Here is a 14,020-nt window from a genome sequence, read left to right as displayed (position 1 = left end):
CTTGGGTAAGCCCAGCGTACCTAGGCGAGTCTGCGTCCAAATTAGGCGCATGAGTACGCGCAGCGTACTCTTCAGTGCGCCCAACGTACTCATTTGCTTTAATATTTCCTTTAAGGGCCAAACTTGACAACTTGGAAAAGAAGAAGGGTATAAGAGATGCACTTGAATTTCGGGATGTTACAAATCAGTTATCTAGCTATTACTTATTTATTCTTATCCTAAAGCAATTTCAAATCTATTTATCCAATCACATAATCCTTATGCCAAGCTGGTGCCACCACAGATCGACCCGTTTTTCTACCACCTTTAACCAGAGTCGTATCATCCCCTTGCGCTTCAAAAAACACCTTCTCCTCAAAGTGGTAAGATGGGTAAGCCAACTTGAAATCCTCAAGCCATTCCCAGGTGGAGTCCTATGGAGGACGATCAGCCCATTGCACCAGCACTTGAGAAGCCACATCTCCATGACGTAACACTTCACGAGTATCGCAGACCGCCACAGGTAGTTCAACAAGTTTTCCCTTCTCAATTTCTGCAGGTAGCGCCACCACGTGCTCGCCTAGATCACCGGTAAAGGACTTGAGAATGGACACATGGAACACCAGATGAATCTTGCTACCGGGAGGAAGTCCTAATCGATAAGTGACTTTTCCGACTCGTTCCAGCACCTCAAAAGGCCCGTAATACCGCTTCGATAGCTTATTAGACAACCGTTTCGCCACCGATAGTTGTCGGTAGGGACGCAGCTTAACCAACACCCGATCACCAATTTTAAACTCAACCTCACGACGTTTACGATTCGTCTTTGCTTCCATGCGAGACTTGGAGAGAGCAATATTATCTTTCAGTTGTCGGATCAGTTCTTCCCGTTCAGTAAGCACATCATCAACAGCAACCACAGTGGAAGAACCCGGAGGATAAGGAATGAGGTCTGGAGGCAACCGCCCATAAAGAGCTTGGAAAGGAGACATTTGAATACTGCTGTGGAAACTCGTGTTGTAGCAAAATTCAACCCAAGAAAGACAACGCACTCAAGTTTGGGGGTGATCCGAAACCATGGCTCGTAAATATTGCTCAAGACAACGATTCACGACCTCGGTTTGGCCATCCGTTTGAGGATGGTAAGCAGTGCTAACGTCAATTGTGTTCCACTTAATTTAAACAAGGACTTCCAAAATTTGCTCACAAATATTGCATCTCGATCCGATACCACCTTTCTTGGAAAACCATGGTTTTTAACCACCATTTCCATGAACAATTCAGCCACCTGTGGAGCATTAAAACTTGTTGGTAAAATACCGAAATGAGCATATTTTGTTAACTGGTCCACAACGACGAAGATGACTATAGCACCCTTTGACACCGGTAATCCGATGATAAAATCCATACTTTTTTCTTTCCAGACGGCTTCCGGTGTGGGCAGAGGCTGCAAATATCCACTAGTAGCTTGGGTGGAATACTTTGTTTGTTGACAAACAAGACAACTTTTGACAAATTCATGGACCGATTTCCGCATGCCCTTCCAGAAAAATAAAGCACTCAAACGAACCAGCATCTTTTTGACACCCCCATGCCTTGCACTAGGAGTCTCGTGGAACTCGTGCAACAATTTGTGCTTAAGTTTCGATTCCTGCCCAATGTAGTATCGGTCCTGAAAAAGCAAGAGGCCATCGTGGCGCCGATAACCTGACACGATTTCCCCCCGGTCCAGCCGGTTGTGCCAGTCACGTAACTCCTCTAGGGTATCGTTCTCTTTGCGCAACTCGACTAGCAACCCAACTATCGGTTGGCTGAATTCCATGAAGGATGCGATAGTGGTCTCTTCAACTTCATGCATGCGAGAGAGTGCGTCAACAACTTTATTGGATACGCCGGGTTTATACTCAATAACAAAGTCGAAGCCCATCAACTTGCGAACATATTGTTGTTGCACCGGTGTTTGAATTACTTGTTGCATAAGCTCTTTAATACTTTTATGATCCGTTTGAATCACAAATCGTCGACCAAGCAAGTATTGTCACCATTTATAAACAACTTCCACGATGGCATACCGTTCCTTTTGGTAAGTGGCAGCCACACACATGCGAGGGCTCAACTTCCGGCTGAAATAACTAACCGACCTCTCTTTTTGCAAGAGCACCGCCCCGATTCCCTCCCCCGACGCATCTGATTCCACCACAAAGGTTTCCTCGAAGTCTGGCAAGCGTAAAATAGGGTTGCTAGAAAGATGTTGTTTCAAACAAGTGAAGGCCTGCTGCTCTTTCTCCTCCCACTTGAACCCATCTTTTTGTAGCAGATCGGTTAATGGTGCAGCAATAGTGGCGTACCCCTGAATGAAGCAACGATAATACCCGGTTAGGCCCAAAAATGCTCGAACCTGTTTTTGAGTTTTCGGAATCGGCCACTCGGTCACCGCCATCAGTTTCTTTGGATCCATTTCGACTCCCCGTTGTGAAATGATATGGCCTAAATACTCGAGTGAGTCTGTCCCAAAAATACATTTATATTGCTTAACATAGAACATGTGTTCCTGAAGACACCAAAAAACACATTGTAGATGATCTACATGTGCAGTTAATGTGGCACTATAATTAAAATATCGTCAAAGAATACGATAACGAATTTACGTAAATATGGAGCGAAAAGCCGATTCATGGTAGCCTGAAAAGTGGACGTTGCATTAGTGAGACCAAAAGGCATTACCAAAAATTCATAGTGCCCGTCATGAGTGCGAAACGCAGTCTTCTAAATGTCTCGGTCATGAACACGTATTTGGTGGTAGCCGGCTCGTAAATCCAGTTTAGTGAAAACAGTGGCGCACCCCAATTCATCAAACATTTCATCCGCCGTGGGTATTGGAAACTTGTCCTTGACCGTGGCAGCGTTTAAAGCACGATACTCGACACAAAGCCGGTAATTTCCGTCTTTCTTCTTGACAAGTAACACCGGTGAAGAAAAAGGGCTCTGACTAAAACGGGTTATGCCTTGATCAAGCATCTCTGTCACTAGCTTTTCCATCTCCCCCTTTTGATGATGAGGATATCGATACGGTCTCACATTGACCAGCTTTGTGTTGGGCAGCAAGTGTATACGATGATCAATTAATCGGTGCGGTGGTAAGGTGATGGGTACCTTGAATAGGTCCCCATACTGTTCGATGAGGCTCGTGAGCTCCGGTGGTGCGGTTGTTGGTGCTGTCTCGACTGCACTTGTGGTTGCTGAACACTCCACGGTGGGTAGTTGATGCATTTCGTAAACCCCATAAACCTCCTTTATTCCCAGCAAGGCTTGCATTTGGTTAAGTGAAATACATTTCATGCGAAGTGACTCTTCACCTTTCAGTATGCACTTCTTATTTAAGAGTGTGAATTCCATGGTCTGCAAAGCATAGTCATGTGTGACGCATCCCAATTTCTGTAACCATTGGATGCCAAGCACGACATCCGCCCCTTTCATGGGTAAGACATATAAATCAACATTCACTGTTACTCCTTGCATCTGTAGGCTGACTTGCGGGCAAATGTTTTCACACAATAAAGTTTCACCACTACCGATATATACCTTGAACACCTTGGTGGTCTGGATCGGTAATTGCAATTTTTCAATAGTGGTAGGCTGCACAAAATTATGTGTACTACCATTGTCAATTAAGACATGGATTTTGTGACCTCCAATCTTCCCCTAGAGCTGCAAGGACCGAGGGCTGCCCTGCCCAACAAGCGAGTTAAGAACGGAGATATCACCTTATTCGACTGCTTCTTCACTTTCATGAGTATTGCCTGGTTCGAACTCCTCTGTACCTTCCTCCTCCGATTTCATGAGCAATAAGAATCGGCCAACACATTTGTGTCCACGTGATCACTTTTGATCACAGTTATAGCATAATCCTTTGTCTATTCTTTCTTGGCGTTCTGCTAGGGTAATCCACTTGATTGGCAGTGGTGTGTTGTTGTGGGATTTTGCGGGACTGGTTGTCGAGGTGTTTTTGGAAATGGCTGACAAAGGTATTAGTCCCGTAGTGGTGGTGGGATTAGGTTTGGTGAACGTGGTGTGGTCCGACTGAGTGTTCTGATTGGTCACAGAGGAACGGCTAGGGTTGTTGAAGGTCTTGCCAAGGCTGGCGACAGACCATTGGTCTTGAAAATGGGCTTCTGAGATGCGTGCTAATGCAAACGCTTCCACTAAGGTGGGGGGTTTGGACACCAATAGTTCACGTTGGAGAGTTGGCTTAAGGCCCGATGTGTAAAAAGAGATAAGTAAATTTTCACTTATGTTTGTTACCCGATTCATGAGCCGTTCAACGTCTGCTTGGTATTGGGCCACGGTCCCTGATTGTAGAAGTTTGGATAGTGAACCTTTGTGGTCTTCATACTGGGACAGACCGAAACGATTGCACAAATTCTCTAAGAAACTATCCCACGTGGCAATAAGCTTATTCCGAGTCATCCAGCGAAACCACTCGGCCGCTTCTCTCTCCAAATTGAATCCTATGATGCGAAGACGTTGATTGGCTGGGGTACCATGAAGTTTGAAGTATTCTGAGATCGAGAAGATCCAGCTCTCGGGGTCCGCTCCATTGAATTTGGGAACATCCAACCGCATAGAACGGGGAAGATTAATCTCGTTATCGTCGCTGTTGTTGGATCCATTCCAATTTACAAAAGAGAAAGCCTTGGATGTTTGCAGTTCTTTGGTCAGGGAGTCGATTTGAAGATTGAAAGCATCAGCTTGTTCCTTCAATAAGGAACGGATAGTTTGTTCGTCCATGTGATGAAAGCACCAATTGATACGCTTAGACTAGGTCTAAGCTTGCACTCTTCGAGTGAATGCAGACTCCACACAGAGAGAAGAGAACGAAGAGAAATTTGCTGAGTTTCAAGTCACCAGACTTGTATTTTGCATTACTTTAAATAAACCTCAAACAAGCTAATCACGCATGAAGCGGAAATCCATAAACAAACAAACAAAGCAATCAATTATCTAGCTATTAAAAAGCAATCAGTTATCTAGCTATTACTTATTTATTCTTATCCTAAAGCAATTTCAAATAGATACTCCTATATTAGGTCTAACAGAATTGTAATAGTTATAATGATAAGAACGACATCTATAGTTTGCATATGAATAAAATTTAGTAAAAGTCTCGATTTAATATTATAGATGAGTTATAGAGAAAATTATGTAAATAGTCATTGTCTCATTGAGGTTAATAGTTGTTGGTCCATGTGAAATGACTAGTGGTTTTTATTTTTTTTATTTTTCTTTAGGTGATTTGTAAAAACAAAAAAGGGCTCACCCCACTCGCACATAGTCTCTCTCTTTCTATCTACCAGTACCCCACGCCACCATAGTCTACTTATCTTCCACCCCTTCTCAGTATCATGCAAACCAACATCCTACTTTCCACAAGTAATTCTTGCTCGAAAAAGAAAGGTGGTATCTACCGGAGACAAACAACCACACCTTTCCCTTCCCCTTACCTTTCTGCAATTCAAAAACACATACTTACACACACTAAAAATTATAAAACACACACACACATTGAAGTTTTAAACATATAGAGTCTCACATTGTGAATTATTAAAACACACACGATGATCCATCGAATTTGTCCTTATTGGCCTCTAAAGTAACAAGCATCAAAACCTTCCTAAAATTTTATATCGTTGATTGTCATGGCTATTAGATTCTTCATTCTTTCCAATTTGGCATGAACGAGATGATGAGCAAAGGGTAAGAATATGCATTTGTATTACATATATATATATATATGAATTGTGTTTGTTAAAATAAACATATTTGTTTAACGAGTATAAAAATATTTGAGTCTCGATTGGAAATTTATGTATCTTAATAATACCCATGATTTTACTTAAGTTGTGTAGCACCCATCATCACTGGCTATGTATGCCAATACTAAGCCTTTTAGTTTTCATGCCAAGCATTATCTAAGTTATATGCCAAATATCTTCATCAACGATTGATCAGTCTTATGCTTACTCGAGCGGTCATAGTGGTCATGCTTCCCAAAAATCTTTTCTCATGTTATATTAGAATTATGTGCCATGATCACTTCTATTAACATTTTTAACAAATTCCGTTAATGTTTTATTTCTTTTCTTAGTTATTATGTTTTCTTAGGTGTTTAAATAATTGGGAAGTTTTAATAAATTTCATTCTCATCATAGAATGACTCGGGAGTGGAGTTCTTGAATTATGTGTCGTGAACACTTTTGAGTTGTTGACATTATAATCGAATTATAGCTTTGACCTTTTAATAATGAAATTATTTCTTCAACATTGTTACTCTAATTCATGAGAAAAATTAATTAGTGAATCTAGTGTAACATCCGGATCTTCGAGGTATGACTTTTTCAATAATTTATGAGTTTTGGAAGGCCACAACATGGAGGAGGCACCACCACGACGTGGCGCGGCCTGGTTGGATGCATTTTTCATTTATCCTCCCACGACGCGGCGAAATCTGGCCACGAGGTAGGGACTGTTATGGGCCAAAACCCTAATTTTCGGGATTTGTGCCCTATTTAGGGACACCCTCTGAGATATTATCCCATCCAAACCCTAGCCTCCATATGTGTGTTTGAGTGTGTGAAACCAACTTTATGAAGGTTGAAAGAAGAAGGAGTTCATCTTGGTGTTTGTGTGCTTGGTTCCAGCTTGTATCTTGTATCTTCACTCCATTTCTGATCATTTGGAGGTAAAAAGTCTTCACCTTGCTCATTAAATCTTTAGATCTATTATTAGGTCACTTTATGAGTTTTTGGTCTAAATCTTCTTGTTCTTGGAGTTTGAGTGGATTCCAGTACCCTTGTATGCATTATTTAGTTTCTAGACCATGGTGTTGGTTGGAAAAAGGAATTGCATGGCTTAATGGATGAGTTCATGCCTTAGAGATATCATTAAGAATTTAGGTTTTAAGATCTTGACTTATTGGGATGTCTTAATGGATAAAGTTGGAAACTTTATCCATCAATACATTGGGGAGTATTAGATCTGAGCTTTAGCTCTCTTGAGGTTGAAGAAAAACAGCTTAACCAGTTAAGTTGTGAACACCTAGTTCTCACAACGTGGCGACTTGGGGTTGCCCGACTATTTTGTCGCAATGCTTCCACGATGTGGCCAATGGGATGCCACGATGTAGAGGTTGCAGAAGTTGACTTTGACCGTTGTCTTTTGATATGGATTGACTTTTGGTTAAATTGCTAGTTCTAGTGGGTAGACTAAGCTGTGACCTTGTATAATTCGATAGGTAGGTTGTAGCACCTGTTATGTGACGTTGATCTGTGGTTTTCCTGACTTTATGAGAAAGGTGAGTCTTCACACTATACTATGTAGGATGCTAGTTGTCTTTGTAACTCTTGCATTGTATGTTGGGTGGGGCCCGTTATGTAGGTGGGGCCCGATGTTATGTATGGTATGTGATATTTGGGGAACTCATTAAGATTTGTGCTTACGGTTTTGTGGTTTAAATATTTCAGGTACTTCTGGTTCTAAAGAGAATGACCCAACGTAATCACACTGCATCCCCTGGAGTTTATTTCCGCATTACTTGTTTTTGATTCACTTTGATATTTGGGAATACATTTAAACAGTTGTTGGCTTTTGAACAAATGGTTGTATGGTTTTTGGTGGTTGAAAATGAAAATTTTTTCTAGTAATTTTAGGACGTTACATCTAGACTCGACTAAGAATCAAAGAATACATTGTCCTAGCAAGATTTTAAATGTGAATTAAACCATCCATATGCAAAAACGTAAGGCGTGAGATAATTGATTAGCACAACTTGGATATGAAGGATGTGTTGTGTTGCTTTCCTTGTTCATATTAGTTGATAATGTTAGGTGGTTTCCAATCTAGATTGGAAACTATGTTAGCATGGAAAGAAGAGAAGATACTTACAGAGTTTCAATGAATATTAAGTGTGCAGTAAGTTAACATGAAAGAAGACGTGAAGATGATGATACATGGTGCCCAACGACCACCATAAATGAACTAAGTGTGGGAAACTTTAAGGTATCTTATCCTAGTATGGAGGATGACCCACCCTCATAAATTTATCCAAGAGAATATGTGATGGTGAAAAGGGGTGCATTTACAAAGAGTTTGTACCTTTGTGGTATGCCAACCCCAAGCTATTATGGGACTCCCGATCCTATTTTAATTCATAATTGGATACTTGAATAGAACTAGCGTTTAGTGTGTGTGTGTGTCAATGTCATGATGATCAAAGAACTATATTTGTGCTGACAAAACTCTATAATCGAGTATTAACATGTTGTACTATCCTCAAGAAATTGGTTAGCTCATGTGTTTTGAACAATTTGTCATGGGATTAATTTCTTGAAAAACTCAAATAACATTTTTTGCAAATTGGAGGAAATATGAAAACTAGAAAAATAATTCGTTAGTTTAAAAAAAAATAATAAGATAACCATGAAATAGTACAATACATAATTCCTAAATCGCATGAGTTTTGCAATGCAATTAGTACCGGATGAGGAGAATAATGTTAGTCAATATGTCGATGGACTGCCTTATCAAGTCTCTATAAGTGAATCCACTTATCCAGATAAGGCCATGCGAAAGAAGAAGAGTGAAACACGACAAGAAGAATAATAGTGTGTGTAGTAGTTAACTTTCTTTGCTTTTAGAATAATTTTCGATGCAATTGTTTGGTTGTAGAATGTTTTTGGATTCGATCTTGGACAAATTATGAAAATTTATTACTAGGCTGTTACATTTGTGATTCTTGATTCACTGCATGTCATGTGTGTATCTGGACTATAAAAAATATCTCCAACATGTTCATCTTATATATGGAACGTTTTTTGGGTTATCTTACCTCTCCCTCGTTCAACATCGATGAAACCAAGATTGAGATCCATATGCACCAAAAATTCAATACAGATATAAATTCAAACGTTGTTGAAATAGAGATCAAGTTCCATCAAAACAAGTCTTCAACCTTGTGAAAATACATCACTAAATATGAACTTACCTAGAAATTAAACCTTGTTCTCATTTCACATAGATGGAGAGGGAAACGATATGTAAGGAGGTTACATCGACGGTGTTCAAGTGACAATAAAGTATGCCATGTCATAGGAGATCATATAATCGGATAAGATGTATATATATACACACACACACACATCTAATGTATTAATGTATTATTAATATAACTAGGTGTGAAACCCGTGTACTATACGAGTTTATTAAAAATAAAAGTTTAATATCAACGTGTAAACATTAAACAATTTTTGAAAAAGATTAAGTACAGGAGGATTTGTGTATCGATATGTATGATTGAACCAGGAACATAAACCACATGATTGATACCATGGTAAATTGCAATCCATATAAGAAAGTGGTCTTGATTTATTTTGAAAAGAGTTATATTGTTATTGAAATGCGAGAATCAAAGAGGTAATATTAATGATTGTGCCTTAAGTATAGGAAATTAGAGAGAGTAGGAAAGAAATGAATATGGAAGAGTTGATTTAACACATTTAGTAGAATTAATATATATATATATATATATATATATATATATATATATATATATATATATATATAAAATAGGCGTATTAATTAGTGAAATTGATTAATTAATAAAAATGAAAATACCACATAATGGCATGTAGATTTTAAAAAATTTTAAAATCTCGTATAATGACATGTAATAAAAGTTTTGAAGAAATGACATATGTTAAAAATAATTTTAATTTATTAAAATAGACTAGGTGTGAGACCCGTGTATTATACATGTTGATTTAAAAAAAAAATAAACATTAAATTAAAGTATAAACAAAAAATATTTTTTAATGTACAACTTTAAAATAAGAAAGGAAAAAACATATTTATTGCAATTTAATATCATATATATGATATTTAATACTTTACATATATAAGTATATGATTTTAATTTTAAAAAATGAAACAAACCAAAAATTGACAAGTGGATAATATTCATTTAAAAAATACCATAAAATGACAAGTGTCAAAACTCATGAGAGATTGACATGTGACAAAAAACCTTAGAAGATTTTCTATAAAAAAAAAAGCCACATCACATGTTTTTTGTGATGTTTTTAAATAATTAAAGGCATGCTACATAGCTAAATATTTAATATCCCGAAGTCATTTATGACATAAGGTCAAAATGTCTAAGATTGAAAAAAAAAAGTCAAAGAGTAGGTTTTATTATCCAAAAGAAGATATGATTAAATTGAAAAGACAAAATATTATGGCCGATTAATGTTACGTTTGTCATGCAAGAACAAACTTAATTTTTGAGTTTTTGTAGTTTGTGATATCTGAGAAACCAAAAAATAGATTATAAATTAGTTTTTATTAAAAATTTTGTAACTAGCGTTTTAACGTACTTATTAAACTTTTTAAAAATTATAAAAATTATATCATTTATTAACTATAAAAAATCAATATTACACATGTCATTTTATTAATTATGTTTCAATTAATTTATCAGCTACTTTACTAAACATTTTTATTTTCTACCAACTAACAATTTGTTAGTTAGTACAAATATATTCCAAAAAAAAAAAAAATTACTCGAATCATTTCTTGTGCAGGTGCCAAAAAACACGTTCATTCTTTATTTTCAAAAATTAACTTGGACTATCCATGTATAATTTTTTTTCACCCAGGTCATCCATGTGGACATAAAATGACTATTTTTCCCTTAATAATTTCTTTTTTTTAAATTTTTTTTAAAACATTTTTAGATTAAAAAAAATAAAATAAATATCCACATCCCAACCCACCCTCCCCTTTCCCTTTCCTTAGCTTCGTCTCCCTCTTTCTCACCTTGTCATTTTCCTCTTTATCGATCTAACAACCACCATCGTTAAACAACACCACAACTAGTCAACACTAACGCCACCACCGGTAAACATCATGACCGCCATAGCTCGCCACCATCATATCTCTTATTCAGATACTTCCCTTCTAAAAATGTGTTTTAACCCACATCTGTAGCTCGGTTTTCCGACACCAAACGAAGTTAGGGTTTTCAAAATCTAAACCACCCTAGATCTGGACAGACGAATAAGAAAAAGTGACGATCATTTGGGGGAGAGGACGATGAATCCATAGAAACCCTAACTCTGTTACGATGTTGACTACTATCATGTTCGTCAAGTTACAACGCCACCATAGATGAATAAGATGAACAAGAAAGAGCAATTAAAAACTTTTCCTTTAAAAACCCAGATCTGAACCAGAGGTGTTAGGGTTTGCAGATCAAAGCTAGGGTTTGTAGAAAATCATAAGGAAGAAAGGTGGTAGTCCGACGAAGATGGTGACGTTCCGAAGAGGGTTTTTCGGCAAACAATTTTGAGCGAGATAAAGAGAAATTTAACTAACAAGAGATAAGGCATGCAACTTTTAACCAAAAGAGAGACAGTCCGAATTAATTTTTGAAATTAAGAATTGAATGTGCCTTTTGGCACATAAACGATGGACAATTAGTATAATTTACTCTTAAAAAAAGACTTTCAATGTGTTTTATGGTTTTGCCTTCGAAGGGCCCAACGAAATTTGGCCACATATATATATGCTCTATAGTCCTATACTAGTGGTAACTTAAAGTCTTAAGCTAGTAAGTAGTTTTCTCTTATCGGGTATGGATCGACTTATAGATTATGGCTTTATGACTTATCAGGCACAGAAAACTTATGGCTAAGGGGCTCTTTGGCAAAATTTGAATTTTTAAGAGGTCTGAATTTTTAAGACCTGAATATTAACATACTGTTTGGTTGAAACATCTGAATTGTTGTGTTAAATGATAAAAATGACCATTATTTTAGGCTTATGTACTATTTTTTTGTTGAATTCAAAATTTTTGTTTTATAAAATAACTGAACCAACTTCTTGAATAATTATAAAAAAAATATATAGAAACCATACAAAATCCAAATCAAACATAAATTCAAATCAAACGACAAGCAATAAACAATCGGACCATAAATAATAGGGTAAATAGCACAAAAGACACTCAATTTACACTAAAATTCAAATTTGACACTATGTTTTTTTTGTCTCAAATTTGACATTGTGTTTTCAAATTTGTTACAATTGTGACCACTTGACCGGTCAACCAAGTTACATGCTGACGTGGCATGATGACGTGTCAGTTTTGATGACGTGACATACTGACGTGTCAAAATCGAATTTTTTTTCCATAAAAAAACACTAAGTTTTCACTTTTTTTTTCGATTTTGACACTAAGTTTTATCTTTTCTTTCAATTTTGACACTATGTTTTTTTGTTCCAAATCGAATGACAAACAATAAACAATCGAACCATAAATAATAAACAAGAAACTATAAAAACTGAATCAATAATCAATAAACATATAAAATAACAAATGTTAAACCATAAACAATTGAATCAATAAAAAATTTTAGAACGACAAAGATATAATGATAAAAATAGCAACCACTATTTGTAAATCATCAATACCCACATAATAGCAACCAACTTTACCAATGATTCTCAGTAATAGCAACCAACATTTTCTTGCACAAAAAAGAAACACGAAGATTGCTCCATATGTCACCGCAACTGTATGCAATTGTATCCCCAAACAGAAGAAGTTAAACAGGAAACAATGAAAATAAAACAAACCAAAATGAAAGAAAACACAAATTGTACATAAAACATTTAATCTCAACAATTGAATTTGCATTTGGTCTTTTCAAATAAAACATTCAATCTCAACAATTGCATTTGCATTGGCGTTTCAATGGGTACACTTCTGCAACTCCCTTCTTTGATCTCCATAAAAGGTGGTTTTCTTCTTCCGTTTATGAATTACCTCCACCATAGGTGCTGCAATTGCAATTTTGTAAAGGCAGATCAATCAGGGATCTTTGTCCCATTGCCAGCCGTTGCTATTTCCCTGTGAAGATGAGCTTCAGTTGGGTCAATAGCACCACCCCAGCCGACAGAAGAAGATTCAGGACCTTTCACCTACAAAGCCATCCACCATGTATAAGAACTTAATACAACCCTATTAACAACAAAAACAAAAATAAACAGACTTCATACAGATTACAATTTCAGATTTCTTTCACAAAAAATTCAATTTCAGATCGGAGAAGAGAACTGTAAAGAAATTCGGTTTCAGACTCCATACAAATTTCAATCAAAGACTCGTGCTTACAATTTGATTTCAGAAATTAACCCTAGTATAAAGTCGATTTCCGATACACAACCATTACCTGATGATGTTGTCGACAAGTTTGACGGGGCTGGAGACCGGCGGTGGCTAGAGCGATGGTGGAGGGTTGTAGGTCGTCGGAGAGGGTTGGGAGGGAAAAGGAGACCAGTGATGGCAGGAAAGCAGCATGCGGCGGTCGGTGTGCGTGCGACGGTGTCCTGCGAAGACGGCGGTGGTCCTCTGTGAAGTTCGATGGTGTTCATGGCTGAAAAGAGAGAAGAGGAAGACGAGGGTAGGGATGGAAAGAAACGCGTGCATTTTTTTTTTTTTTTTTTTGTTTTTTTCAGATGTGAGTCGGTCAGACATATTTTTCTAATTAAGATGATAAATTAAGTGCTAACCAAAGGCTTTATAGATTCAGAGGTGCTAACCAAAGGCTCTAAATCTTATAGATTCAGGCTCAGATTTTCATATAACCATAATTTGATAATTTCTATTCATCTATTACTACTGCAAAGTTTAATTATATTTCATTTATGTTTTTTTTTTATATATATACATATAAAACTGAGAGCAAACTCTTTCATCATAAGTTTGAATATGTTTTGTTTATCCTTACAACGTAAAGGAATTTTGAATAATTAATCATCATAATGTGTGATGGAAAATTCTTCACGTGTTCATGGACAATACCATTGACAAATAAACTTAATAAAATCATTCAGGAAGAAAAATCCAAACTGAGTATGCATGTGTCAGTTTCTTTCATGTATCAGAGAAATCCAATTCATTGTTATATTATAAGAATCCATTCGC

General features: G+C 36.9%; 2 protein-coding genes and 1 long non-coding RNA gene across 3 annotated transcripts; all 3 read right to left on the bottom strand.

Annotated features, from left to right (window-relative positions):
• Nucleotides 1–413: 413 nt before the first annotated feature.
• Nucleotides 414–971, bottom strand: LOC145115452 (uncharacterized). Its single transcript, XM_079051752.1, has one exon. It carries the CDS (start codon nt 969–971, stop codon nt 414–416), a length of 558 nt encoding a protein of 185 aa, XP_078907878.1.
• A 1,046-nt stretch (nt 972–2,017) lies between these two features.
• LOC145115436 (putative mitochondrial protein AtMg00860) lies at nt 2,018–2,437 on the bottom strand. The gene has a single exon (XM_079051732.1). The coding sequence runs from the start codon at nt 2,435–2,437 to the stop codon at nt 2,018–2,020; it is 420 nt and encodes a 139-aa protein (XP_078907858.1).
• Nucleotides 2,438–12,690: 10,253 nt separating this feature from the next.
• LOC145105266 (uncharacterized) lies at nt 12,691–13,462 on the bottom strand. Its single transcript, XR_013707267.1, has 2 exons — nt 13,266–13,462; nt 12,691–13,014 (listed from the first exon to the last, which is right to left on the bottom strand). It is a non-coding gene; the product is annotated as an uncharacterized LOC145105266 (long non-coding RNA).
• Nucleotides 13,463–14,020: the final 558 nt, after the last annotated feature.

This window comes from Lactuca virosa, chromosome 1 (assembly GCF_052849685.1).
Source record: "Lactuca virosa cultivar CGN04683 chromosome 1, Lactuca_virosa_CGN04683_v6, whole genome shotgun sequence".
Taxonomy (NCBI): Eukaryota; Viridiplantae; Streptophyta; class Magnoliopsida; order Asterales; family Asteraceae; genus Lactuca; species Lactuca virosa.
This window is presented reverse-complemented; position numbering and strand designations above follow the sequence as displayed.